The sequence below is a fragment of the Ips typographus genome, unplaced genomic scaffold (genome assembly GCF_016097725.1).
Source record: "Ips typographus isolate SLU unplaced genomic scaffold, UJ_Ityp_2.0 IpsContig58, whole genome shotgun sequence".
Classification (NCBI taxonomy): Eukaryota; Metazoa; Arthropoda; class Insecta; order Coleoptera; family Curculionidae; genus Ips; species Ips typographus.
The window spans coordinates 434,887-461,506 of NW_028098576.1; the positions used below are offsets into that span (position 1 = coordinate 434,887).

Here is a 26,620-nt window from a genome sequence, read left to right on the forward strand (position 1 = left end):
CTTGCAGTCGTGGAGATACTGACAAATCTTGAAAAGAGGCTGTTGGAAGTCTTGTCAAAGATATTGATATAGGGACATCCCAAAGTTATTGAATTGGGATTTAAAAAAAAGACAAAAAGTAAACCCAGATATCAAATTAAGAAACTTCAGTGCAGAAAGAGGCAAAAAAAAATGTTTAGATACCTATGTTTTCTTCAAGTGCTCCGATCACCCCAATAATAATAAGCTTTTTAGATGAAACTTCAGGTAACTGAATTGTTAAGAAAAAACTTTACAGTGTTAAAAATGTTACAATGTAACTTTAAGAATATTATAAAGAATATATATCTGTTGAGTATTGCATTACAAAACAATTATTATATTGTTAAAAAAGTTTTTATTCAAAAAATATTTGATTATTGTTCACCTCTTCCACATTTCTGAAATAATTTTGTATTATTATATCTCTTACAATTCGCCCTTGCTGAAAATTATTTATCCTTTCAAGATCCTCCACATTTTCATCACCTTCATTATCATTGTTCAATATTTCTAAACAAAAAACAAGGATTAATCGTGTTTGGCTTAAGCTTTCTCTAATAAAGTTGCATATCATTGTAGTCGTCTAAATTTTCATTCCTTAAAATACAAAGGTTATGTAAAATAGCACAGGAATAAATTATATTAGCTGCCTTCTCTGGTGAGTAATGTAGTTAGTGTTCGATGTTTTAAAATGCACCTAAATCTTTGTTTTAAGACACCATTAGTTCGCTCAATAACATTTCGAATTGATCTATTCATTATCATTTTGTGGATGGAGAATAGGAGTTAACAGCCAAGGCTCAAGAGGGTAGCCAGAATCACCTATAAAAGAATCTAATTAGCACATGTAATATGATTGTATTTGAAAAAAAGGCAAAGCAAAACTAAAGCTTTCTTTTGTTGAGTTACCTAGTAAATAAGTCAACTCATTTCTATGTTCTCTAAAATTTCTTCAAAAGCGCGGCATTTAAGGTTCAAAATTTTCAATGATGCATTGCAAATCTGTATATATGTAAAAAATAATAAATGTTTTTAAAAGTAATGATCTTTCACTCACTGACTTATTACTGTTTAAACTGGAAATTTATTATACAGGGTATCCCACGACGAAAGACATCGATTGATATTGGAAAAAGTATAAATAGGAGAGTTTTGAAAATTAGGCAGGATACTGATGTGGGCATGCCCAATCTAACTAAAATATTTTCAAGATGGTTGCACTTCCGTTTATACCGGAAGTCGATCACAACTTTCTTATTTTAAATGGAACACCCTATATATTATTACATATTTGGATTCCTCACAAAATTCTGACCAACTTGTGTTGTGTACAATACCCTATGCCTATCTCTAGCCGTCTTCGAAATATTTGATGTTTTTCCAAAAAAGTGACAGTTGCAACGCTCAACATATTTTTGTACTCTCTCAAAACTGTATTTCATTTTGCAATGAAACTTTGGGTTATTGTAAATAAAGGATCGTTTTATTAAACTGAGGGTACGTAATGACTCATTTGTATACAGGGTCGTCAAAAAAAAATCATAAACTTGCCACTAAAAAAATGAAAAATCTCAAGTTTTTTAAATAGAAACCCACATTTTTTATGACGGAATCATTTTGAGCATTAAAAATTACTATACGTTTTAATTTACTTGCCTATACCTAAATGCAACCCATTTCGTTTTATTTGACTGCAATGCATAGGGCATTGTACACAAAAGTTGGTCAGAATTTTGTGAGGAATCCAAATATGTAATAATATATAGGGTGTTCTATTTACAATAAGAAAGTTGTGATCGATTTCCGGTATAAACGGAAGTGCAACCATCTTGAAAATATTTTAGTTAGATTGGGCATGCCCACATCAGTATCCTGCCAAATTTTCAAAACTCTCCTATTTATACTTTTTCCAATATCAATCGATGTCTTTCATCGTGAGACACCCTGTATAATCTGTTCCCTTCTAAAAAAAAAAAAATTGTTTTGTTTAGTAAAACTATGCAACACTATCATGCATGTACACATTTTACAAAGCCATACTATTATTTATAAAGTGCTTAACATACTAACAAAACAGACCCTCTTGACCAAAAAAAGGGTAATTCTTAATATCCCTAAAAAAATGCCAAAAACCTCTAGGAAATCATTAAGACTTGATATCAAAGTTGCAAAGAAGTTAACTTAATTCTAATTGATTCTTCAAGAGACAGACTAGTGTGTTGAGCCCTTATCAAATAGACTCTTTTACTATTCTCTATGTTAGTAATGACATCCAGCATTAAACAAAAATTTTATTCTACTACTAACTTTAAATCACCAAAACTTATAAAACTCACCACCATTACAATACCTAGTTCGGGTATTTCTTGGATTTCACCAGTGGAAATATAAAGTCCATTTAAATTGGCACATTTTTTTTCTACATCAGATAGTTCTGCATAATTCCGAATTTTTGCTTTTATGTGGGATTTCCATTCAATGAATGCCTAAAATTTCATAGTCTATTTTACTAATAGGCTCTATAGTATAAATGAATCAGACAGATACAATACAATACAGGTACAAGTGAAATTGCAATAAAAGTCTTAACTACTGTAAATTATATACCTTTTTCCTTTGTTCACCAGTTTTTTGGGTACCTCCAATAGAATTTATAGCCTTTGCAGCTTGTTCCCAAGATTGTCTTTTTAAATCTGGGGTACCTTTTCCCAACTTTAAAACCTCAGAACTTTCTACCTCAGTTAGAATGTGAATATATGAATATATTGCTGTCTTGAGGCTTTCTTAGACATACCTAAAATTCATTTAAAAATTAAGTTTTGTACTTTATCCTAATTTTGAATTAAGTACTTACCGTTGCTCGGAAAAAACTGAAAAACACCAAACCAAAAGCCGTTTAAAATTTACGTAATTTGTGAGGTTAGGTCGGTACTGTACAAATGCAATGTTGCCATAGTGAAGCTGGAAATTTTATCAATCAATTCTTACCTACAGTTTTTTTAATCAATTGTCCTTAGTGCATATCTATGTGACCAAAAATTTAAATAGTGGTCAATTTTCATTGAAATTATTTCAATATTGATATTAAGTCAATGGATTTACGGCATAAGGCTGAACATCTGCCTATCAAGTACTATAATTGTAAAGAAAACATCTTTGTGCTGCTGCAATGTTCTTTTAAAACAATAAATCCAATACTTAATAAATATACATTTTTAGATATTTCGTTTAGTCAAACTTATCCCTTCCTATAAATACCATCTCAGAAGAATGTAATGTCTCCACTTTGTGAAGATGGACTATCAAATACCAAACCACGGACAACGCCTGTAGTTCCTTGGGTATTAAGTGCATATTGTGCACCCGAGCATCCACTGTGACGTCACCCGGCGTATCGCATTGAGAAAAGAAGTTCCGCTGATAGGCCATCTTGGATCTGTTGTGATGTCAAATGCCAACTTGTCACTTGGCTTTTGTTTTTGTTTTGTTGTGTCAAAAAAATTAACATGCAGCTAAAATAATTGTATTTTTATTACAATAGTCTAATTTGGTGAAGATTATACACAAAATTCAAGTAAATGTATATTTTTTAATGGTTATAATGCACACAACGCCTGCTAGCCCAGGTAAGATTACAATGGCATTTTCATACCTAACCTAAATACAGGGTTGCCAACTCCAGAAATTCTAGTACCCTAAAATATTTTCAAATAACCCTAGAAAACCCTAGATAGGAAATTGTGACGTTAAAGACAGTAGTTATTTGACTCATTTGTAGTGCTCGGGCTGATCTGTGAGGTAAATTTGCCAAGCTAACGGGTGTTCAATAATGCATTACTTTGATGTGGTTTCGGAGGTGAATGATTAGTGTCCACAGATTATAATCGTTTTAAGAAGGTTTATGTTTATGCCATGGTATATTGCTGGGAATTCAGTAGGGTTATAATAGTACTCATTTCTTACTTCATAAGTCTTCTTACACATGTTATTTGCATCATGATAGGTTAAATTTTCGAATGCCATTAGTTTTTTAATATTAAGTTGTCGTTCGTATTCAGGACATTTCTTATTATTGGAACGATGGTTACCTTTACAAAAATGGCATTTACTTTCACACGAAAAATCTTTAACTAAACCATTTTCATCCTGTTCTTCATGTTCGTTACCCGCACAATTAAAACACTTTGGTTTACTTTTGCAATTCTTTTTAGTGTGGCCATACAACAAACATGAAAAGAGTTACGGGTGGTACATATATAGAGACCCTCATCCCCATGCCACCGGTTTACCGGTTTATTTTGATTTGTTTTGCGGGGTTATTTCGTAACGTTGACGGCGATCAGCTGTTAGTGACTTATCGTTCGTCATTTGTATGTCATCTTGAACCGTGACAGCTTTCATATTGTAGAGTTTTCCGATGTTGCCTGCTTTCATTTTTAGTTTAACGGAAACACGTGTCCACGTGGAGTGTTCTGATTGGTTGGCCGTGACTGCCAGTTTTTTTACTATTGTTGGAAGGGTTTCTCTTCATCGGTTTCTTTTTAATTTCTTTCCTGTTGGACCTTCAGAGAAACTTACATGTATCACGAGGGCTTTAAGAGGAATCGCCATTTTGTAGTACCGATTACGGGATTTTAGTGCGACCTCTTTTTAATAAAAACGGGAGTTATTTGGAGGAGTATATCGAGTTTTGTTGGAAACTCCGTTTTTCTCGCTGTATGCGGATTTATAAGCCTTAAAAGTGGTGTGATTTTCTTGTGGAGTGGTGAGTTGGTGAGTTTGAGGTTAAGTTTACCACGTGGTTATTTAACTTAGGAAATTAATTTGACCATTAGTTTGACCTGAGAGACCCTGTCTTGTAGTAGTTCTGCTTAAAACCGAATTGTTATGCTGGGATATGTTGTCCGATTAGTTCTTGCAGTCTGTTTTTAATTATGTGTTCAAAAACTTTGCTCAGCACCGGGAGTAATGTTATTGGTCTGTAGTTTTGGGTTTGTGTGTTGTCGAGTCCGTTTTTTGGTATGGGAATTATAATACCATTTTTCCATGTTTTCGGAATTTTGTTTGTTGGATAGGCTTTTTAGTATTTTAGCTTTTATTTTGTCTTTTCCCGGTGCTGTGTTTTTGATGTGAGATATTGCCTCGTCGTATTCTGTGTCTGTAATGAGTTCATAATTGTAGTTTGATGAGTTTTCAAAATAGTTTGTGTACCAATTTTTCATCAGTGGCGCATATTCATGGGATCTGCGTCAATATTCCAAGAATGTCCAAAGGATATGCAAAGGATATTAGTATGGCGCGAAGATGGATGTGCTACGGTTATGCGTAAGCGCATATCTTATGTTAAAATGCGTATATGCATGTACGTTCATAGGATATGCGTCTATGTTCGAACTATATTCAAGGGATATTCGGAAAATATGAGTAAAAGCATCAAATATACTCTATCGTATATTTAGGAATATACTTGTATCAAATTTTATGATAAGGGGTTTCGGAATTTGCGATCAGATCATTATAAGATCACTGATCTAAGCGCTCGCAATAATCAATAAAAAGGGATAATTTGGATTTGTGATCTTACTTTGATCAGATCGCAAATTCCGAAAACATTTAATGTTACACACATTTTATTACCTACTATATAAATATTGTGGGTACTATATACAGGTTGTTCTGTAATTCGATCGACAAAGGTATATAGCAGTTGTTAATATAAAATATAATAGTATAAAATTATAATAAAAATAAGTAATTTCTTCAAAACAAAAACAAATTGCATTATCTATAGTTGAAACGGAACTTTTTTTCCTTAATGACTTTCTAAGACACTGCTATACTTTTTTCGGTCGAGTTACGGAACTCCCTCATTATTATAGAAATTATGAAAACTAAGCTCATTTGAATTTTATTTGAGGTAATTCATCTGAAAACGATTAAAAGAAAACAAAAACTATCGTATATAAATCTATATAAATCATTTATTTCCTTGGGAAACCAAAACAATTAAAATTAAGAAATTTGGTTGTCGTCATTCGTCCTGAAAAAAAAAAGAACATGTTAAAAATTATATCACAGTAAAATCATTATAAGAACTGTATATAATAGATTTGAAGTGACCGAAGTTGATAAACAGGCGGTATAGAAATTTCAATATTATCTATTTTGAAGTATTGCAAATCAATGCTATGGACTCAGTTATGGAGAAAACTTCTTTTACTTACCGTTGCTCCTTCTTCTTTTTATTTTCAACTCGTTCCTTTGCTTTTACAAGCCATTTTTTTATATGTATAATGATTTCATCATCACAAGCGTCTTTCGTTCTTACATTTACTCTAACAGCATCTGTAAAAAAATTTAAACATGTATTGAAAAGAATTTATCATTTGAAGTATGTATTTGTAAAAATAATGTTTTTATTTACAAAAAAATAATAACATAAAGTTATTAAAAAACTCACCAAATATAATTTTTGACAAAGGCAAGTCGATAAATTTTTTCTTGCCTTTACACCCCTCCCAACTGAACAGCATCCCAAACTCGCTGGTCAATAACCTTTACATAATTTTTTTTGTTATCTCCCCAACTGAGGCGCCCCCTAACCTGCTTAGGTCCTTAGCCTAAAATATAATTTTTATCAATATTTAAATACTTGTACTACTTAGGACCGGTACTTTCACCTCCGGATAAATTTATTTTTTGGATAATTTCTATGATAGCTATTTCTATGATTTGACCAATAGCAGCGTCTAATTTCACGGTTTCCATAGAAATTACCCTTAGAATAAAGTTATTCTGAACTGAAAGTACTGGCCCTAATTCTAAAAAAATCATACCAGACATTTGGCTTTGAGTTTATCTGTGACGATTAATTGTAAGGAATTTAGTTGGTCATAATCATTGATAGGTAAAAAGTCTTCATAAAAATCGGTTGATTGACAGTCAGACTCTGAAACTTGGCGTGGTTCCATTGATTCGAGTGTTTCCAGAATACGTGTTTGCCGCGACATTATAATGTTTACTTTTGTCAGAATTTGTCGCTTAAAATCTGAAATCAAAAAGTGCGCATATGTGACAAAAAAAAGTAATGATGGCATTTATTTAGACATGCCACTAACATATTTTTTCTATTAATGAAAATGAGAATGCGTAAAATAGACCACAGAAAACTACACTATACAATACTTTTTAAGCAATATAGCAATATATGTAAGCCTGCTGAGTCAAAAAGAATTATGTAATTAAAAATGTTACCCAGTTTACCCCTGGTAAAAGACCTATCATTAAAGATATTGTACCCATTGATGTGCATTGTACATTGATTGTACCACATCTCACATTAAATAAATTATTTTTTGAAGTGCCCATAGAATAAGTAATATGCACGTAATTAACACTAGCAGTTAACCATGCACGCATATCTAATTAAGCATCTACTTGCAAATACTTAGTAAGAAAACAAGCAAATAAGCACAGATAAACACACACCTGAATCAAAACCAGAAGGCACTGATGGACTGGGTTTTACTTGGGACGATAACGATGCATTAATAGTATTATCCACAACCTAGAGAAAACTACATTATTTATGGAATAGACAACATGCTAATTAAAACAATATGCTAATTTGCAGGGTCCGATGAATATTTCGTGGATATTTATGAAATCTTATTATACTTTCTCGAAGTTTAATTTTGCAGAGTATTATTTACTGTTTGCAAAATATTAGTTTAATACAAAAAAAAAGTTGCAATTGATTCAATCAGTGAAACATGTATGTTTTATATGCAGGTATGGAAAAACAATTATGCAAGATAGAGACCTTTTTTGACGAAGATGGAGAAAAACTTTATAAGTCCCTTGTCTAGTCTATCAGAACTAAGTTGACCGGATTTCACTTTATAGTTGGCCACAAGACTACTTTATCAAAATCATTTTTTTAAAGAGTCTATAATTATCATCTTGTGAGCAAACTGGTTGGTAGATCTCTGTTTGTCAAGCGCACTAATTTACAATGATGCTTCTTAGCATTGGTTTCCAATGAATGATTTTTATTTCATTATGATTTCTGCATATTAAATATAGAAATTTTTAGATTCATATCTGGTTATTAAGTGGTTTATGATAAATTATAAATTGTGCAACTTACTTTTGGTGAGATCATAGTGCCTTCATTATCAAACTGCTGAGAAAATGAACCATCCCCACATTTCCTAAAAATATATTTATAACATTATAATACTCTTCTTATAGATTGCTGAACTTACCTCTGTTAAATTAGTAATGATGTCATTATTAGGATCCTGTTCCTGGTGCAAAACGGACCTGTTCTCATACGTTTCCTATAAGTAATTACTATTAGTAATTAATGACTCTTCTTTAAAGGTATCAGATCAAAACTAATTTACCAATACATTAACTTTACCTTTATTGACAATTTAGGTTGCAGAGAAAAGTTTAGCCCTCTGTTACTCGCTCTGTTATTTATGGAAGGGTTGATGCTCGTAGGTTTGGTTATCTAGAAATAAACCAAAAGCCGAATAAAGTAGATAGATGACCACCTTTGGACTAGGTTTTGGAAATTTGGGAAATGTAATGCCACTTTTTCCTGCTTTATATGATGACTGATTATCATCTGATGATGATGTTCCTGGAGATGAATCACCTGTTTCCTCATATTTAGAATTCTTCTTCCTTTTCCTGAATCTTTTAGTTCCAGAAGAGGATAGGTCAGAAGTGTCTTCCGCTATTACACTTTTTCGAATGGCCTTTTCATAGTTATCTACAAAAAAGTTTATACCTACTGGAAAAATATTTTCTTTAAACCGAAAAAAACTGTTCTTATAAACAGTTGCTAAAACTTAAACTATTATTCTGAAGCTATTTCAACAATTATTATTCACTCCCTCTATGTACTTACCAAATGAGCCTAATATTTTTACATCGTAAATGCTCCACGATTCATCTACTGGTTACCTCCGCATCTTTACTAGAGCGGACGCATTCTTAGTTCTTGGAGGCCAGTAGCAAGTCACACAACCATTTGGAGTTTTTTTAATCCAGATATTAGGAACCACAGCCACGGACATGTCATCAGCAAATGACACCACGACCCAAATTTTTTGTTTGTCATCACAGTCATCCATCCATATCTTGATATTTTGTGATTGATTATGACATGAAAAAACAGTATTATAAGTTAATACTCGTATATTACTAGTACATTACTAGTTAGAAAGAGGCCAACAGGTATACAACAATTTTTTTCAGGTTTATACAGGGTGTTAATAGAAATAACATAAATTTATCCGCAATGTGTACAAACTTGTATTTTTTAATGGATATTATTAAAGTATATTTTTTGATAAATAAATTGCCCTTTTCTAGAGCTTTCTAACAACCTATATATCTATCTGTAGTCAGTCATCCGGGAAAACGCCAAAATCCGAATATAAAATTTATATACATATAAAATTATTTCGATAAGTTAAAAAATGAGAAAAATCTGGATTACTTTTAGCTTTCTAAATCCATCGCTAAAGGGCGTTTCGATACTACTAAAATAAAAAATGTCTAAAATCTCTGAAAATTTAAATTGAAAAATATAGTCAAAATATCATAAAAGTGATCCCCTATTCTCTACGAAGAATTTGGCTATTTAACTTTTTTTCCATCTCTTCAAATAAAGTGCTGGGGGTAATCCAAAGTTTGCTCTGAAAGAAATGAAATAATATATCTCGAAAACGGCTGATCGCAGAGAGTTCGTTTTTGCGGCATTTACCTGTTCTATGAAGTGTCCCAAAACAATGTTCCACTTAGTTTTCGGTCTTTTCGGTAGAGGGCGTTTTGCCAAAATTTACAATTACATCTTAGATATCTCGAAAAAATCAAATGCAATGATATAAGTAAATTCTTATTACTTATTCCATAAGCAATCAGATTATCTATCGTTGTGTGAAAACTGCAGTATTTTAATAAAATATCGTTAAAAATGGCCTTTTTACAGTTATAAATACGTATAAATATTACATTATTAACTAGATTAGACTACTATATCTAAGATGTAACTGTACATTTTGGCAAAACGCCCTTTACCGAAAAGACCGAAAACTAAGTGGAACATTGTTTTGGGAATCTGTATAGAACAGAAAATGCTCTTTAAAATGCCGCAAAATCGAACTCTCTACGATCAGCCGGCCGTTTTCGAGGTATTTCATTTCTTTAAGAGCAAACTTTGAACTATACCCCCACCACCTTATTTGAAGAGATAGAAAAAAAAAGTTAAATAGCAAAATTCTTCGTAGAAAATAGGGGATCACTTTTGATATTTTGACTATACCTCATAGTCAAATTCTTTTAAAGTCTATTTAAATTTTCAGTTTTTCATTTTAGTGGTATCGAACGGTGGATTTAGAACAGCCGCGTGCACAGCTTATATTATTGGAACACCCTGTACATACAAAACTAAATCAAAAAGAATAAGTAAAAAATGTGTAAAACTTTTTTATATTAGGACTGTATTAAAGGTAAAACAACATATTTACTATTTGTCTCATTATATGGGAGGAGCATTACTTTTTTGGTGAAAAGTGTAAAAGGTACTGCTTTTAAAGTTGTATCAGATTTTTCAACTATGAATATTCCTAAATCTGTAGAGTCACAAGGTTTATTAAATAAACTGGCTATTTTTTTGTAGAAGCATCCTATCATCATAGGCTCATTTGTTTGAGAAGAATGGCAAAAATTGTTTACTTTAAAAACATGTCCATCTCTTAATAGCAAAATTCTATTGGCAACTGAGTTGCAGGACAATGTACATTTGGTCAGTATGACTTTTTTATATTGAGGACTTTTACAACCTTGTATTAGAGGACCATCAGTATGTGATTGAGACCAGTTAATCGTATGAGACATAGTGTTATTTTTATCTTGAATGAAGTTATACTCTTCAGTATACCTATGAATCACTTGCTGTAAAGGTTGATGAGCCTTTCTTACATATTTTAACAACTTCTACATATAGTTTTCGAAAGGAAATGAGCTTGAAAGGAAGTTATCTAAAGCTCCAAACTCTCTACAGCTATCTACTAAGTGAATAAGGGAATGCACATTTAAAGAAAAAAAATTTTGTCCATAAATATCTTTAGAAAGGGATAAAAAGACAGATATTAAATCTGCGGCATATTGTCACGACTAGCGTGACGTGTTGAATTTAATTCAACTTATTTGCCTGGGATCTCGTTTCAGCGTGAAAATGAAACACAGTTAACTTTACCATCAAGTTCTATTGAATACGTACTTAAACCTAACAACTCCTAACTTACTAACTAGTAAAATAACAGGTTTCCTAACCCAACGAAAACGTTACTAACTCCCAATAAAATCATAATAAACCAGGCGTAAATTAACACACAACATAGAAGTACAATAAACATACTTACATCTCTATAGAAGACAGAATCTTGGAGAGAGGCTTGTCACTTGGAGCGCGGTTCGCGATTAACTTTACTTGAGCGTTACGGACATGTCTAATTGACATTTGCGGTTCGATCACCAACGTGGTGCACAGCAAAACTGGACTGACTGGACAGAACTGGACTGAACTGACTGAACCGACTGAACCTCTCTTTAGGGTACAACTTCCTTTTTATAGCATTCCAGACACTGGTTCCACCAATCAAAACTCCCAGACCTGGCCTCGTCTAGCCGACAACTCGTGACGACCTTCGACCATCGGTACTTGGAAAACATTCCACATTATTTCGCAAATTCAGCAAATGCATCTTAATTGCAGTTGCACTCCGACCGCATTCCACAATTTTAATGTTTCCGCTCAAGTAATATAAACATTCCACATTTTTTAATGTTTCCTTTCAAGTGAAATAAATTTGATTTATTATCCTTCGTGACATTTGCCCCTTCTCCATGAAACTGGTCCTCCAGTTTAAATTAAGAGAGGTAACTCCTACATTTGACAATTCTAAATACTAACCTAAGTTACCGCTATCCTTATATAAAATTCATCTTATTATAACAGTATTAGAAAAATGGAGTAAGCGAAAATTTTGATTTTTCTAAAAACTTACTTTCTCCATTTTTCGTTATCGCTTCGTCGTACCTAAAACTTATAATAATCCTAATCATTAAAGTAACCCTTAAATTAACATAACACATTTGAAACCTTGGGTAGCCCTTAAATACGCACCATTTTACTCTAATATAAGTAGCTCTGATGTTGCAACTTATATTGCGCCATTGTTCGCACAAAAATGTTTGTCACAATCATCAATTGCTCTGACTATGACTTAACACATCGTCTTTCACTGGTCACCAAATAGTCCAGTAGCTGAAGTCTAGCAATGTCCATTCCATACTCCATAGTCTCTTCTGCTTAGGCTTCATTTTCATCATGTGGTTGACTCTGGTGATACTGTTAAATGTCATCTTCAATGGTCGTCCAATACTGGCTTTGCACAGCGCCATTTAGTACATTGGCTTCTTATGGCTCCCTCAAGCGGTTTTTACATGTAATGAAAATAAGAACAAAGGTTAATATGCGTTACTTAAGGCTTAATAATAACATATAATAATATATAATATTACACGCATATTTCTTTTATATCTCAATTAAATTATTAACCTTCAACCGAGTGAATTTTATTCACTGGTATACCTCAAACCGATTGCAATAACTTCTGCATATGTTTAACTAATGTCCCAATTTCCATATCAACTAAGTTGTTTTAAAAACTGGAACATTGACCGTTCTAATTTCATTTCAAATCCGTGCGGAGAAATATTTTATTTATCCAAAACAAAAAATAAATTGACGATAACGTTTGATTGCTTCTTCCCTAGATTATCTGTAAACAAAAATAAGAAAGTAAATTATCAAAACGTAAACACAAAACAAAATTTACGGTTGTCTAATGACCCTATGGTTTGAAATGCACTCTACCTAAGTAGTGTAAACAACCTATACTCGGTTTATTTTGTCTTGTCAGCGGTTTTGAGGAGGTAACGCTTGCGTCATCATTATCTGTATATTATTATTAATAACAGTGACGTACTTGACGCCTTTTAAAACTTATTACGCCTGTATTAACTTTACCCATCTTACCTTTAATTAAACAAGAAAAATGGTTAAATATCATTTATTTTCTTCGTGCTACAATAGTCATTATTATATAGATAAACTTTAAATATATAGTATATAATATTGATATAAAATATTGAACAATAACTGTTTCACTTGTTTTGTTCGGTTTGGGTCCCTCCGGGTTTTGCCTGACCAGTGTTCAACTGGTCTTCATTTCTTTCCTCACGTATAGGCACTTGATATGGTGCCGTACCACGTACACGTGTACGATTTATTTGTCTTCGAAGAGGAGCGGTAGTCACCTGCCGAGTCCAATTTGTCATGTTTGCTATATTTAGTGGTGGCTCAACGGGGTTCCAATTCTGTCGCAAAGTCACCCTCGGCACTTCAACTAATGTAGGTTCACTTCTTGATGGCACCCTAAATGGATGTCCCATCATTCTTGGTGGCAAATGGGGTCGGGGAGGTTCATGTAGTTCACGCCGCCTGAATTGTGAATTCCTTCTGAACGAACAAACATTGCATGCGCAACCATCCACAAACAGACTTCCCCAAATTTCCCAAAATTGTCTTGGTTGATAGAATAGCACCCTCGGAGGTGCGCAGATTGCACAACCACATCTTTCCGTAGGGTTTCTTCCTTGTCTCGTCAATAAATCAATATGTATCATCTGGTATTCCATGTGAATTATTTGGGTCCACAGTGCTAGTAACGCATTTGTGACTCCCAAATACACTGTTCCTGGTCGCTGTATTTCTTGATGTAACTCCCATAAATGGTATAAAGCCATGTCATATAAATGTAACTTGACATTTATGTCCGAAACACATCGGGCATAATATAAAAACATCACAATCCACTCCATTTTTTATAAACTCTCGATCGGTATTCTTTCAATGAAACGCACTCGCGGTACTATCACGGTACTTCGCTAACTAAAATGCAAATCACAGCGATGGAATTATTTATATTCTTTTAATTTCATGTCAGCATTTTTACGGGACAAGTGCGGTCGCATATTATTCATTTGATGCATTTTTTTTCGACCGAATACATTATGCTGATATTCAAAAATATCCAACACTAAAATAAAACGAAAACTCGTTATTTTAATCTGTCTATCCCCCCATAATCACATACCCCTGACATTTATATTTATTCAAGTATTTACTTGTTCGGCACCTATGGCATTTCCCGATATATTTAACGTCCCTCGTATTTTTTGTTTAAGTATGCCATTTTAATTATATCATTTTTTCCATTGTAGTCAAATAACTTGTAACACGCGCGTTTAGATAATCATTTTACACACTTTTGGTGTAACTGCGGAAAATTAGACTAATATCCGTTCGTGAATCTTTCAATTGGCCATTAAATTCAGACGCGGATAAGAGAATAAAAATCCCTGAGCTCAGTAACTTCAAATTTAGGTACCACTCGGTATGTGAAGTTTGTACCCAACAAACGTAATATTTCCACTTCAACAAAATTATTACTTTGTATACAAAGTGTTACAATCTTTATGTCAGTTAGGGATAGACGGTGCCTTATTATCGTTTATTTATTTTACTTATACAGCACTGCATTCACAGCAGTTTTGTCATTTTATGGACGAAACGGTCCTTCACTTTTTTCCTCTCCAGTCACTTTCTTTGTGTGCCTTTGCGAGTGCAGTCGTTTTTTCTTTTTACTCCATTTGAGTGTAGTAGTGTTTTTTTTTATTTTTTCGTGTTTTCATCATGAACCGTAAGTAAATTTGTTGGCTTTGTTATTCACATTATAAAGTAATCCAATTTGTTGTTCTTTTCAAAACTAAAGATCCACAATCTTGCCCCCCAAGTGACAACCAAACTGGGTTTGGAAGGGGTTGCCGTCTCCGGCACTTCCGGAGACTTTTAACGATGCGCCGCCCTGGTGAAGGGCTCGCCGACGTTTGGTCTGGTAATGACAGGGACATCGGTGCCAGGTCTGCTTCACCGTCCATTGGGCGCCACCAGGGTGTTACCTATCCTACACCCTCATCTAACACTTCTGCGTGGGGGTCAGCAGTACCCACGAGGCCATCGACGCCCCCGGTCCGCAAAGAGCGGCTCCCGAACGGGATTCCTGCTCCGACGGCGGACAACAATATTGAGGAGACAACCTCAGGAGACCATTCTCCAACTTGGTGGTCTGGTGACCAGGTAACCATAAATGGTACTGGTCACCGCATCTACTTCCACCACCACCATTACTGAGGTTTTTTTTTTTTTTTTTTTTTTTTTTTAATAGACAATTCACCCCCACGCTTCACCCCAACTCCGGACAGTGCGCGCGTGGGTGGCGTATCGCCGCCCTACGTGTCTTGGGCTGCCGTTGCAGCTCGTATGACAGGACGGGAATCTCAACTCAGCAACCCGTGGGGGTCCCCTGACCCGTCCAGACCAACGACACCCCCGGCCAAAGCCGATGAGCCTGCTACGGAGAACGAAACTACCCGGCGCCTCCACCATATGTCACGACTAGCGTGACGTGTTGAATTTAATTCAACTTATTTGCCTGGGATCTCGTTTCAGCGTGAAAATGAAACACAGTTAACTTTACCATCAAGTTCTATTGAATACGTACTTAAACCTAACAACTCCTAACTTACTAACTAGTAAAATAACAGGTTTCCTAACCCAACGAAAACGTTACTAACTCCCAATAAAATCATAATAAACCAGGCGTAAATTAACACACAACATAGAAGTACAATAAACATACTTACATCTCTATAGAAGACAGAATCTTGGAGAGAGGCTTGTCACTTGGAGCGCGGTTCGCGATTAACTTTACTTGAGCGTTACGGACATGTCTAATTGACATTTGCGGTTCGATCACCAACGTGGTGCACAGCAAAACTGGACTGACTGGACAGAACTGGACTGAACTGACTGAACCGACTGAACCCCTCTTTAGGGTACAACTTCCTTTTTATAGCATTCCAGACACTGGTTCCACCAATCAAAACTCCCAGACCTGGCCTCGTCTAGCCGACAACTCGTGACGACCTTCGACCATCGGTACTTGGAAAACATTCCACATTATTTCGCAAATTCAGCAAATGCATCTTAATTGCAGTTGCACTCCGACCGCATTCCACAATTTTAATGTTTCCGCTCAAGTAATATAAACATTCCACATTTTTTAATGTTTCCTTTCAAGTGAAATAAATTTGATTTATTATCCTTCGTGACAATATTTAAGAAATATTTCGTTTTTTACAAGCTCATTGCTGAGCAGTATGGATATAGAAACACTAAGGGTCAAAAAGTGGTGGTATCTGTCTTTGTTCAAAATATTTTTTAATACAACTGGACCAGTATATAATAAGAAATTTCTAAACTCTGTTGCTTTGTACCTCTTGCATTCAGTTATGCTACGTGTTCTTCTTGAAAACTCCATAGGTATGAAATTTCTTCAGAACCGCAATCTCCTATTAATTTTTAAAATGTCAGATGCTCTGAGTTTATAAGGTGGCTTTCCAAAAACAAATCCATATTTAACATGACTTAAAAGTCTTTTAACAACACCTAAGCATACTAAATGCATGTAGTCTAAAACAACATTCTGTACTAGGTCAAAATTAGGAAGGAGCTCCATTACTGTGTTACCAATATGATGGTCTGGATTCTGTTTTTCACGAAATCCCTTGTCAGTACGTTTGGGACAATTATGTTCAATAAAGTATCCATGTCTGTCAGCATCTCCCTCAACCACACATTTTGTGCAGGAATAATATCCTGTGGGCCCCTTAATTTGTAATACAAAAGATTTGGCTGGTGCATCACAAACTAACATAACTAACTAAAAATGACATTTTGAATATTAATAGTATCCCCAAGTTCAAGGCATTCTTGTACAAAATCATCCAAAAGAACATTAGGATGACTAGGCTTTTCATAACCATGATAAAGACCTATTAGAAATACTTCATTTTCGAGTTCAGGAATATTTTTTAGAAGTCCTAAAATAGGCCAAAACACACTATTTGAACTTTTGGCCAAGGGTAACCCATCAATATTAATAGCCAAGTCAATGTTTCCATAATTTTTTATTTGAATATTGTGTCTCTCACAAAGAAGATTTATTGATTTCTCAATTCCAAAATAACAGTAATTATTGTCTGTGACTTTTAAATGAATTACCTTTTTATTAGTTTTAAGTAAAGTTCGAGAATCTTTTGGAAAATCACAATGAGGAAAATGCTTTCGGAGAACACCATTCAGCAATTTATTTAATACTACATGAGGAACTTTATTATCTATAGCCCATCTCTGCAAATCTATCAAGACTAAATGTTTCGATAGATGCTCCTTAATTAAACTTATGTTTCTCACATGTTTCATCTCTTTCTTTACTCTGATTAACTACATCCAGAATTTCAAAATGTCTTTGAGGTTTACTCGAGGTTTTAAATGTTTCAATAAAAGATGAACAATCTGAGCTATGATGATCTAGAAATTCTGAGACAGATGAGTTCGTAGATTTATTATTATTTTTACCAGGAATAAAAGGAGGAGCTACTGGATTATTAGTAGCATTGACATCATTATTTATGTATGATAAGTCACTGCAGGATGCCAGTAAATCCATTTCAGTTTGGTTTGCAATGACCCTCTGAAAAGATCGTTTACTAGTTCCACATCTTATGGCTCTTTTAACAGGTGAAGACATATTTACACAATAAATAATGATGCAAAGTTCAAATGCCAACAAAAAATATTCAAACTAGGAAAATAGGTATTTTCAAACTAAAAAGTTGAAAAACATATTATTTTACATACCTTTTCCAATCGTTGTTTCACACAGTTCACAACCGAAAAAACTGAAAGTCCATAAAAAAAAACTGTAAAAGTATACCGCCAAGTCGCAGAAAATCGCCAATGAAACCAAATGGAGTATTGGAGTAGGATACCACGCCACACGCCACGATGCATTCATTAGAACACACGTTTTCGACGGTTCTCGCCGCACGACGGCGGTTTGAAGGCCAAAGACAGACATTTGACCAATCAAAACGCTTGCCTACTGTTTCTATGCCAGCGCAGCGAGCCACGACGGTTACCCAGCGCGCCAATTCGCTAAACGCTAAACGGCCGAACAGTGCACAGTAACCTTTATTATTTCTAAAGCTGAGAACCCAGAAATATTAATTATGTACTTACATTTATTTATATTCAAAACGACTTGTTCCTAATAATTCACGGAACATTGACATTGATTGACATAATATACGTTGTTAAAATCTCATTTCTAAAATTATTGCATATATATGTATTTAAATTTAAAAGCTTTTTTTATAGTTTTTCAATTTATAGTTTGAACTCGAAAATGAACAGGGTATCTTACAGTTAAGCTTCAGATATTTAATATCCATTGGAGAATGTACTGTCTATATATTAAAATATATCCGGCGCCGAATATGCGTTTGGGGATATACTGTGGCTATACGTGTTATTCTAAGGTATGTATATGCGATTTAGAATATACTAAGTACATTCGAAGAATATCAAGTGCCTCATATTCGTTTCAAAATATTCTAAGAATATACTATAGATGTGAATGTCCGTTTTATGCTATGTGGGTCCGTTTTCGTCAATAGAGCCAATAGTGTTAGTTTTCTTGTACTGCGCTAGTTTTTTTGTTCTTTGCCAGTAGGACTTTCCGTTGTCCTTTTCTATTTCTTGGCACGCTTCAAGCCATTTGTCTTGTCTGTATTGTTCAATTAAAGTTTTAATGTTACTGTTTAGGTTGTTGAGGGTTCGTTTTAGATCGTTATTTTGTGTTTGTGTGTATGGTCTGTAAAGTTCCCTCTTGTGTTTGATAAGTCTTAAAATAAATTTAGGCAATGTATGTTGAAAAAATGAATTTTTTAATTCCGGTGTAAACTTCTCAATTGCCAAAGTAAGTTGTTGTTGTAAAGCCTCTATGGAAGTAAGTTCTGGCTGTGACTGAATGTAATCGTCTAAGTGTTTATTCACTTTTTCAATACCAGTTTTAGTTAAGTTCAATTTTTTAGTATCACGTCGAGTGCGCGGAACAGGTTGTGTTTGCTGTAGATCAGTGTTAAAGGTTATAGCTAGGTGGTCAGATCCAAGTTCATTGGTTAATTGTATGTCTTTAATGTTAGTCGTAAGGTTTTTTGTGTGTAGTAAAATGTCAGGCGTGGAGTCTTGGTTCTCAGGCATCAGGATGTCGGTGGTGTATGTTGCTTTGTAAAGTCCGAGTTGTCTAAAAATCCGTTAAGTTGTTTTGTTTCGGTTAAGGTTAAAGTCTCCTATAATAATGGCGTATTTGTAGAGGCACGCTTTGGTCAAAATATTTTGTACTATATTAGAATGAGGATGAATATGTACCAAAAATACGTGCAGTAGGTCGTTTAAGTAGGGTATGGTGAAGTGAAAACATTCATTTAAGGGATTGTTAAGGTGGGGGGGATTTGCTTTTCCTAGTCTTACTTTTGGTTTGAGGAGTACCGTTGCTCCTCCTCTGGCATTGTTGATGGTGTCGCCAAGTTTGCAGATGTACTGCCAGTCTCTGTAAGTCGGTGTTTGTCCCAGTTTAGTTTTAGTTTCTATATAGTTGTAAATAATATGTTGTAGCGACCAGGTATGCAGCCCACCGTACAAGCCGGTGTAAGGCGGGTTGCAGGGACTTCAAAGTGACAGACTGACGTTTGACAGTGCCTTTTCGGAAGAATTGACTGAACTGACGGGTGACAAAAATAGGATTATGAAGGTTGTTGTGTAGTTAGTTTTATACTTTGAATTAGAAATAAAGGATTTAAAACGTAAACCGGCTACAAAGTGGCTGCCCTGACTTTTCGGAGTAATCTTGTTGATTCTCTGCGTCAGCTTTTCGGCTTAGTTTGCCGCCAATCACCAACGTTTTGGTGCCCTGTTAATGGAAAAAGTCGTAATGACACAGGAAATGTTACAACAACTGCTGGCTGGAAAAAGATAAACGTTCCCCGTAACGTGGAACCGGTGCCTGCACTCATACCAGAAGGAAACTTTGTGGACTGCAAATCGCGCTTTTCGGGAAAACGTACAGACAGTGTTGATGCCTTTATCGATGGCATTTCAGTGTACAAACAGTGTGCAAATGTATCTGATGCAAATGCACTTCTCGGTTTATCCATGCTATTAGACAGTGATGCTGCAACCTGGTGGCAAAGTGCAAAAACAACTGTGACAACATGGAAAGATGCCATGGAAGCTTTGCAACATGCTTTTGGAAGAAACCAGCCTCCATATCAAATTTACCGTGAACTGTTCTCCAAAGAACAAGGTATGGAGCCTACAGATATATTTGTGAATAAAGCAAGAGCCCTTTTGTCCAAATTACCATCAGCTGATGAGCCTATACCTTTAAAGAGTCAAATTGACATGATATATGGCCTATTACATAGTCGTATTAGACGAAATGTGCCACGTGATTCCATTAATTCTTTTGAAACGTTAATTACAAAAGCTAGAGCTGTTGAAGCTAACTTCTCAGAAAACTTTGACAGTAATCTCAGTAACTCTTCGCCCAAAGTGAAAGATGAGGAGAAATTTAAACCTTCACGTCCGCAATGCACATTTTGCCATAATTTTGGTCACACTATTGAAGCATGTCGTAAATATGCGTCTACAAAACCTACGGAAGTTGTCAATACTTCCACCTCGAGTTCCACAGTAAAACCCAGTTTTTCTTGCTATGGATGTGGACTTGCTGGTTACCTTCGCAGTAACTGTCCACAGTGCCGAAGTACTCAAAGACCCAGTCCATCTGAGACCAATTCTGTGGATGTTTTAAACCTTGAAATTTGCTCAAGTTCATATTCAAATGAAAAACCCCTTCTTGAGATTGAAATTGCAGGATTGCGAGGCCTTGCTACTGTCGATACTGGAGCAAAGTACAGTATTGCCGGTGAAAAGCTGTATCAACATCTAAAACAAGTTAGCTGTCCCTCTACGAAAATAAGTTTGACAGTTTCTTTTGCAGATGGGGAACCTCGTAATGTACATGCTGTTCGCTTCGAATGTCAAGTACAAGTGCAGAGCAAACTTTTGACAATGTTCTTTATTGCAATGCCTGAGTACACAAACTCAAAAACATTACTAGGATGTGACTTCATACAAATGTCAAATATTATTTTGGATATACCTCGAATGAGATGGGCCTTTGCAGAAGAACCTGGGAATTTTTACAAATTTTGTACACCACCATCTCAGTCCAAACACGATTGTGAAATTAATATTTTAAATCAACACCTACACCTTCGAGATGATGAAGCTAGTGGAGACATAATCGAGGATGAACAACGCCTGCAGCTAGAAAATTTAATATTACTCAACAATGATGTTTTTGAAGTTTTTTCAGAACCGACTCCGTACGCAGAGCACTCCATAAATCTAACTTCGACTGAACCAACGTCATCGCCGCCCTATCGCATGTCACCTATGAAGAAGGAATACCTGAAAGAGGAGCTGGATAAAATGATTCAGGAAGGAGTAATCGAAGAGTGTGAGTCTCCGTATTCAGCGCCAGTGGTTTTAGTACCCAAAAAGAACGGCAAACTGCGCGTTTGCGTGGACTACCGTGCTTTAAATCGCATTACTATTTCTTACTGTTATCCAACACCACGAATGGACGATCTTCTTCATGCCACCGGACCTACTTCGTTTATGTCTACTATAGATCTGCGGTCAGGATATTGGCAAGTGTCAGTGAAACCCTCCGATAGAGACAAAACTGCTTTTGTCTCTCCATTTGGCACTTTTCGTTTCAAGCGCATGCCTTTCGGGCTTAAGACAGGCGACCTTTCAGAGGTTAATTGACAAATTTCGAATTGGATTACCTGATATTACAATACTTGCTTATCTCGACGATATAGCCAATTCTTTTGAGATATTGGTGAACAGTGACTTCACATCTAATGATATGAGAACGTATCCATCGGGGACAGCGTTGATTTGTTTTATTTCCTCTACCAGTGCAAATGAGTTAGTGATTGAATACTTGAACCAGTGGTTAATATTTGAAAGGATGTTGCTTAAATATTTGGACAATTTATATAATGGTGACTGTACGCACGACACTACCGGTCTAAGGGGAGTGTCGTTTTTATGAATCTTAGGTAAACCGTAAATTCTAGGTGGTAATGAATTTTTTGTTATTAGATAATCGTGGGTTTTTTTGTCTAAACAGTTGTCATTATACATTTTTTTAATTAGATAATTAATTTTATTTTCGTAAGACGTAGTGGGGTTCTTCGTAAGTAATTTATAAGTCTCAGGGTCATTTAATAATTCTGCAATTTTGTTCACATAAAAATCCCTGTACATCAATACTGTGACATTGCCCTTGTCGGCCCTTGTGACTATGAGATTATCATTTTCTTTCAAGAACTTTTTGGACAGGTGGAAAGCCCTAGTATAACAATCACTGTGTTGCGCAGATTTGAGTTTATAAGCATGGTTACTAATGGCATTTGTACAACGAGCCCTTAAGTTATTTTTGTTGTCAATATCAGGGGTCAGGTCAATAACAAATTCTATGTCCTTAATAATGTCAACTATTGGAAAATCAGCCTTAGTGTGGTTCAGTGCAAATTTAGGACCTAATGCTGTGTAATGCTAATGTAATGTATTCCATTTTTGGATGTATTAGTCATTAGAAATAATGACAATACCCTTCTTACTGACTTGTACCAGAAACCAACTCACTCTGGAAGAGTTATTAATTTCAAGTCTACGCATCCCCTATCACAGAAAATTGCCATATTGAAGTCCTTGAAGAATAGAGTCACAAAGTTGAGCCACGAGAAGTTCTGGAAGACTAACTTTGATAAAATCAGACATATTGCTAATCTTAATGAATATCCCTCCATCGTAGTTAACAAAATCTTAAGTCAATCGGACTCTCGTGCCCAACGTAACAATCAACATCAGACAACACCAAATTCAGAACCTGATCTACATTATTATAAAATACCTTTAATCTCAGGTTTAAGCAACCAACTAACGAGAATCTTGAATAATGACCAGATAAGATTAGTCACATATCCCAAAAAAACAGTAGGGGATCTGTTCTCAAAGCTAAAGGATAAAATTCCACTGTTGGAGAGATCTGGCGTAGTTTACCTAATTCCTTGTAAAGATTGTAACAATAACTACATTGGGCAAACAAAAAATAAATTAAACCTAATACTAAAACAACATCAATATGATTGTACTAGGTTGACACATAATGGAGGAGAAGGTACAACGGCTCTTGCGTGTCATTACCAAAACAACGGCCACACATTTGATTTTTCGCAGCCGAGGATACTGGATAGTGCAGTGAATTACAAAAAACGGGTGATTTCCGAAATGCTGTGGATAAACAAGTGTAGGGACAAAGCCGTAAATTTTAGAACTGATACCCAAAATTTAAACGTCATTTATTCGAACTTGATTGACATGTTTATGAACAGACCGATCTAACTCTTTGTGGAAATAAACATTGATAATTCTCGCTTACACTCATTCATACACCTGAATATGCTAAATGTTTATATTTAACGGACACAAAAAAAAAACAACTTTTTGTGGGTCAATGGTCAGTGGGTCATCATTCTATGCGTTCTGTTGCAGTCTAGCTGTGGGCCCGACCGCACGTTTCTTGACAATTCCCCAATTGTGTTTGTAATTAGTTTGTTATATGTTGTTTTAACCTTTTTATTACCCAGCTAACATAAACACGTGAAATTGTCGTCAAAAACTAGTCATACAGTGACCAGAAATGACCAGTTAAATTACGTGAAAATGACGTTAAAATGACTTCCTAATGTCTCGGACCAATGACGACATAAATGTGACGTAAAATTCACGTTACAAATGTGACGTGATTTTTACGTCACAATCAAAAAAAAATATTTGAGCGCTGCCATTTTATCAACGCAAAAATAGAAATAAAACTAAAGCATTGTTGAAAATCTAGAAGTGTAGACGGGAATTTCTGTAAATCCCGTGCTACCAGGGAAGAAGAGTTTTAAGCAGTAAAAATGAGTAAATCACTTTTAAAATTGGAAAACTTTATTCTCCCAAGCTTATCTCACATGCTAGTCACACTTAACCTTACTTAAACTTATATTAATTCGTTTGCCGGCCGGCGGGCGCTGTCGGCTGTCGGTCAGTACAGGGTTGTACTTTAGTGTTGCAGATATTGTAAAGGCAGGTCCGTATTAAGTTTTGTTACAGACTCCCCCTTCGAAATCCTCGAACGTCCTCGTGAGGTTTTCGATTAAAATTTTATTGGCAGCAAGTACATCGGGTAGGGGGCCTACGAAGTCGTACTGGGCGCCCCTTTTCTTCAGATCTCTTCGGGAGTTCTTCCTTCTCGTGCGGTTTGGTCTCCCCCTGGTTTATTCTACGATCTATTTCCTCAATGGGTAGTTTTGGGTCTTCATCGCACTCTGTAATATTGTTTTCGTCCTCGTGGGCTACGTTATCTTCCAAGGTTTGGATTTTGGGACGTCCCCTTCCTCGTATAGGCCTTATTGGCTGTACTTCAGGCTCAGCGCTTAACTCATCCACTTGATACCGTTTCAGACTGGATATATGGTATTTGCCCAGTATAGTGCTTGGTTCGGTTACACTTGCGATTCCATAGGTAGTTGGGCTGTCCTTTCTTACCACGAGATAGGGTCCGTCTCTTCGAGGGGCGAATTTTGACGTGAACTGGTTCTTCGTGTTGCTGAGAACATGGGTATTGACAAGCACCTTGTCTCCAATTTTGAGTTCGTCATATTTTCGTTTCTCGTCAACATACTTTTTGTTTCTGTCCTGCATTTGTTCATGGTGCTCTCGGGCCTCTCGAAGAACTTTGCTTAATTGGGTCAAATAAGGAGTGATTTGCGGGTTGTAGTTGTCGGAGTTTACTATGTCTCTCATATCCCGTTGTACGTCGTCTGGGGTGCGTAGTTCCCGACCAAATGTCGTCAAAAAATGAAGGTGTATAATTCGTGGCTTGGCATACCGCAGTATTCATTGCAAACCTAATCGCTGGCAGCACAGCACTCCAATTTGTATGGTCGTCGTGGACGTAAATGGCTAGCATAGTCTTGAGGTCTCGGTTGCGTCTTTCCACCGGGTTTGCCTCTGGATGATATACGGGTATCAAATTCTGTTCAAACCCCAAACAATGCGCTGTATGTTGCATTATTGATGTGACGAATTGTGTTCCATCGTCGCTTATTATCCGACGGGGCACTCCAAAGCGGAGTATAACTTCCTCTATTAAAGTCTTGGCACAACTCTCTGCGGTGGCGTTCTTTATTGGGAAGATTTCTAGCCAACGGCTGGCTTGGTCTTCAATTATGAAGATCCAGCGATAACCTTCATTTGTTTCGGGTAGAGGTCCAAACAGATCCATGGCCAATACTTCAAACCTCTGAGCCTGAGCCGGAGTTTGCAGAAGCCCACTCCGCTTTGAGTTGCTGGCCTTAAATTTTTGGCATTTGTCACAGTTTGCCACATATTTGGTCACATCTCTTCTTAATCCAGGCCAATAATACCGCCTTAGTATGCGTAGAATTGTCCGTTCCACTCCACCATGTCCAGCAGTACAGTCATCATGATACTCCTTAAGGATTTTGGCTATTTCGGCGTGTGGCACAATCAGTTGAGGTTCTTCCTGATCCTGATCAGGTGCAAATCTGTATAAAATTCCATTTATCATGTGAAAACCTCGTTCTGTCCACCGCTTGTAGTCAGTCTGGTCTGGTAATTTACTCTCGAAGCAATTGATAATTTTCCTCACTTCTGGGTCAGCTAACTGTTGTCTCCGCATTTCAGAAGCGGCCTCAGTAGGCAAATCCACTGTCACCAATCCAATTTCGGCATTTACTAGTGGCGGTCGAGAAGAGTATCTGCTACCACGTTAGAGCGTCCTGGGATATACTCTATTCTTAAGTCGTAACTCTGAAGAGTTAGAGCCCAACGGGCTAATCGTCCATTTGGTGATTTTAGGGAGAGTAACCATCTAAGCGGCTGATGGTCGCTCTTGACGGCTACTGTTGATGACTCTAGATATCCTCGGAATCTGTCAACTGCCCACACCACGGCCAACGCCTCTCTTTCCGTTGTTGCATAGTTTCGTTCCGCTGCGTTCAGGAGTCTGCTCGCATATTCCACGGGTCTTTCATCCGCTCCCTCCCCCTGGAGGAGTACTGCCCCAATGGCATACGCGCTGGCATCTGTTCGTAACACATATGACATGCTTGGGTCGGCTTGTCTGAGGATTGGCGGTTCCGTCAGCAGCCTTTTTAATGTGTCGAATGCTTTCTCTTGGGCGTTTTCCCATTTCCATTGAGCTTTCTTTTTAGTTAGGTCCGTTAAGGGTCTGGCAATTTCGGAAAAATTACTTATGAATCTGCGAAACCAGGAGCAAGTTTGGAGAAATGTCAATAATTGTTTGACATTGGTGGGAGGCTTCATTTCCAGTAT

At 36.0% G+C, this 26,620-nt stretch overlaps 1 protein-coding gene across 1 annotated transcript; it reads right to left on the minus strand.

Annotated features, from left to right (window-relative positions):
• Nucleotides 1-5,982: 5,982 nt before the first annotated feature.
• Nucleotides 5,983-10,205, minus strand: LOC145739835 (uncharacterized). Its single transcript, XM_081995183.1, has 9 exons — nt 8,583-10,205; nt 8,447-8,539; nt 8,289-8,363; nt 8,171-8,234; nt 7,510-7,588; nt 6,858-7,069; nt 6,482-6,641; nt 6,246-6,366; nt 5,983-6,061 (listed from the first exon to the last, which is right to left on the minus strand). The coding sequence occupies exons 4-7, from the start codon at nt 8,183-8,185 to the stop codon at nt 6,579-6,581; spliced, it is 369 nt and encodes a 122-aa protein (XP_081851309.1). The 5' UTR covers nt 8,186-8,234; nt 8,289-8,363; nt 8,447-8,539; nt 8,583-10,205; the 3' UTR covers nt 5,983-6,061; nt 6,246-6,366; nt 6,482-6,578.
• Between the last annotated feature and the right edge of the window lie 16,415 nt (nt 10,206-26,620).

What these genes read in the sequence shown, in the direction of transcription:
- LOC145739835 (XM_081995183.1), bottom strand. An exon ending in GCCTTCTGGTTTTGATTCAG is followed by an intron (nt 7,070 to 7,509) that starts GTGTGTGTTTAT and finishes TTTTGATTTCAG; the next exon opens with ATTTTAAGCGACAAATTCTG. An exon ending in AACTCAAAGCCAAATGTCTG is followed by an intron (nt 6,642 to 6,857) that starts GTATGATTTTTT and finishes ATTATATTTTAG; the next exon opens with GCTAAGGACCTAAGCAGGTT.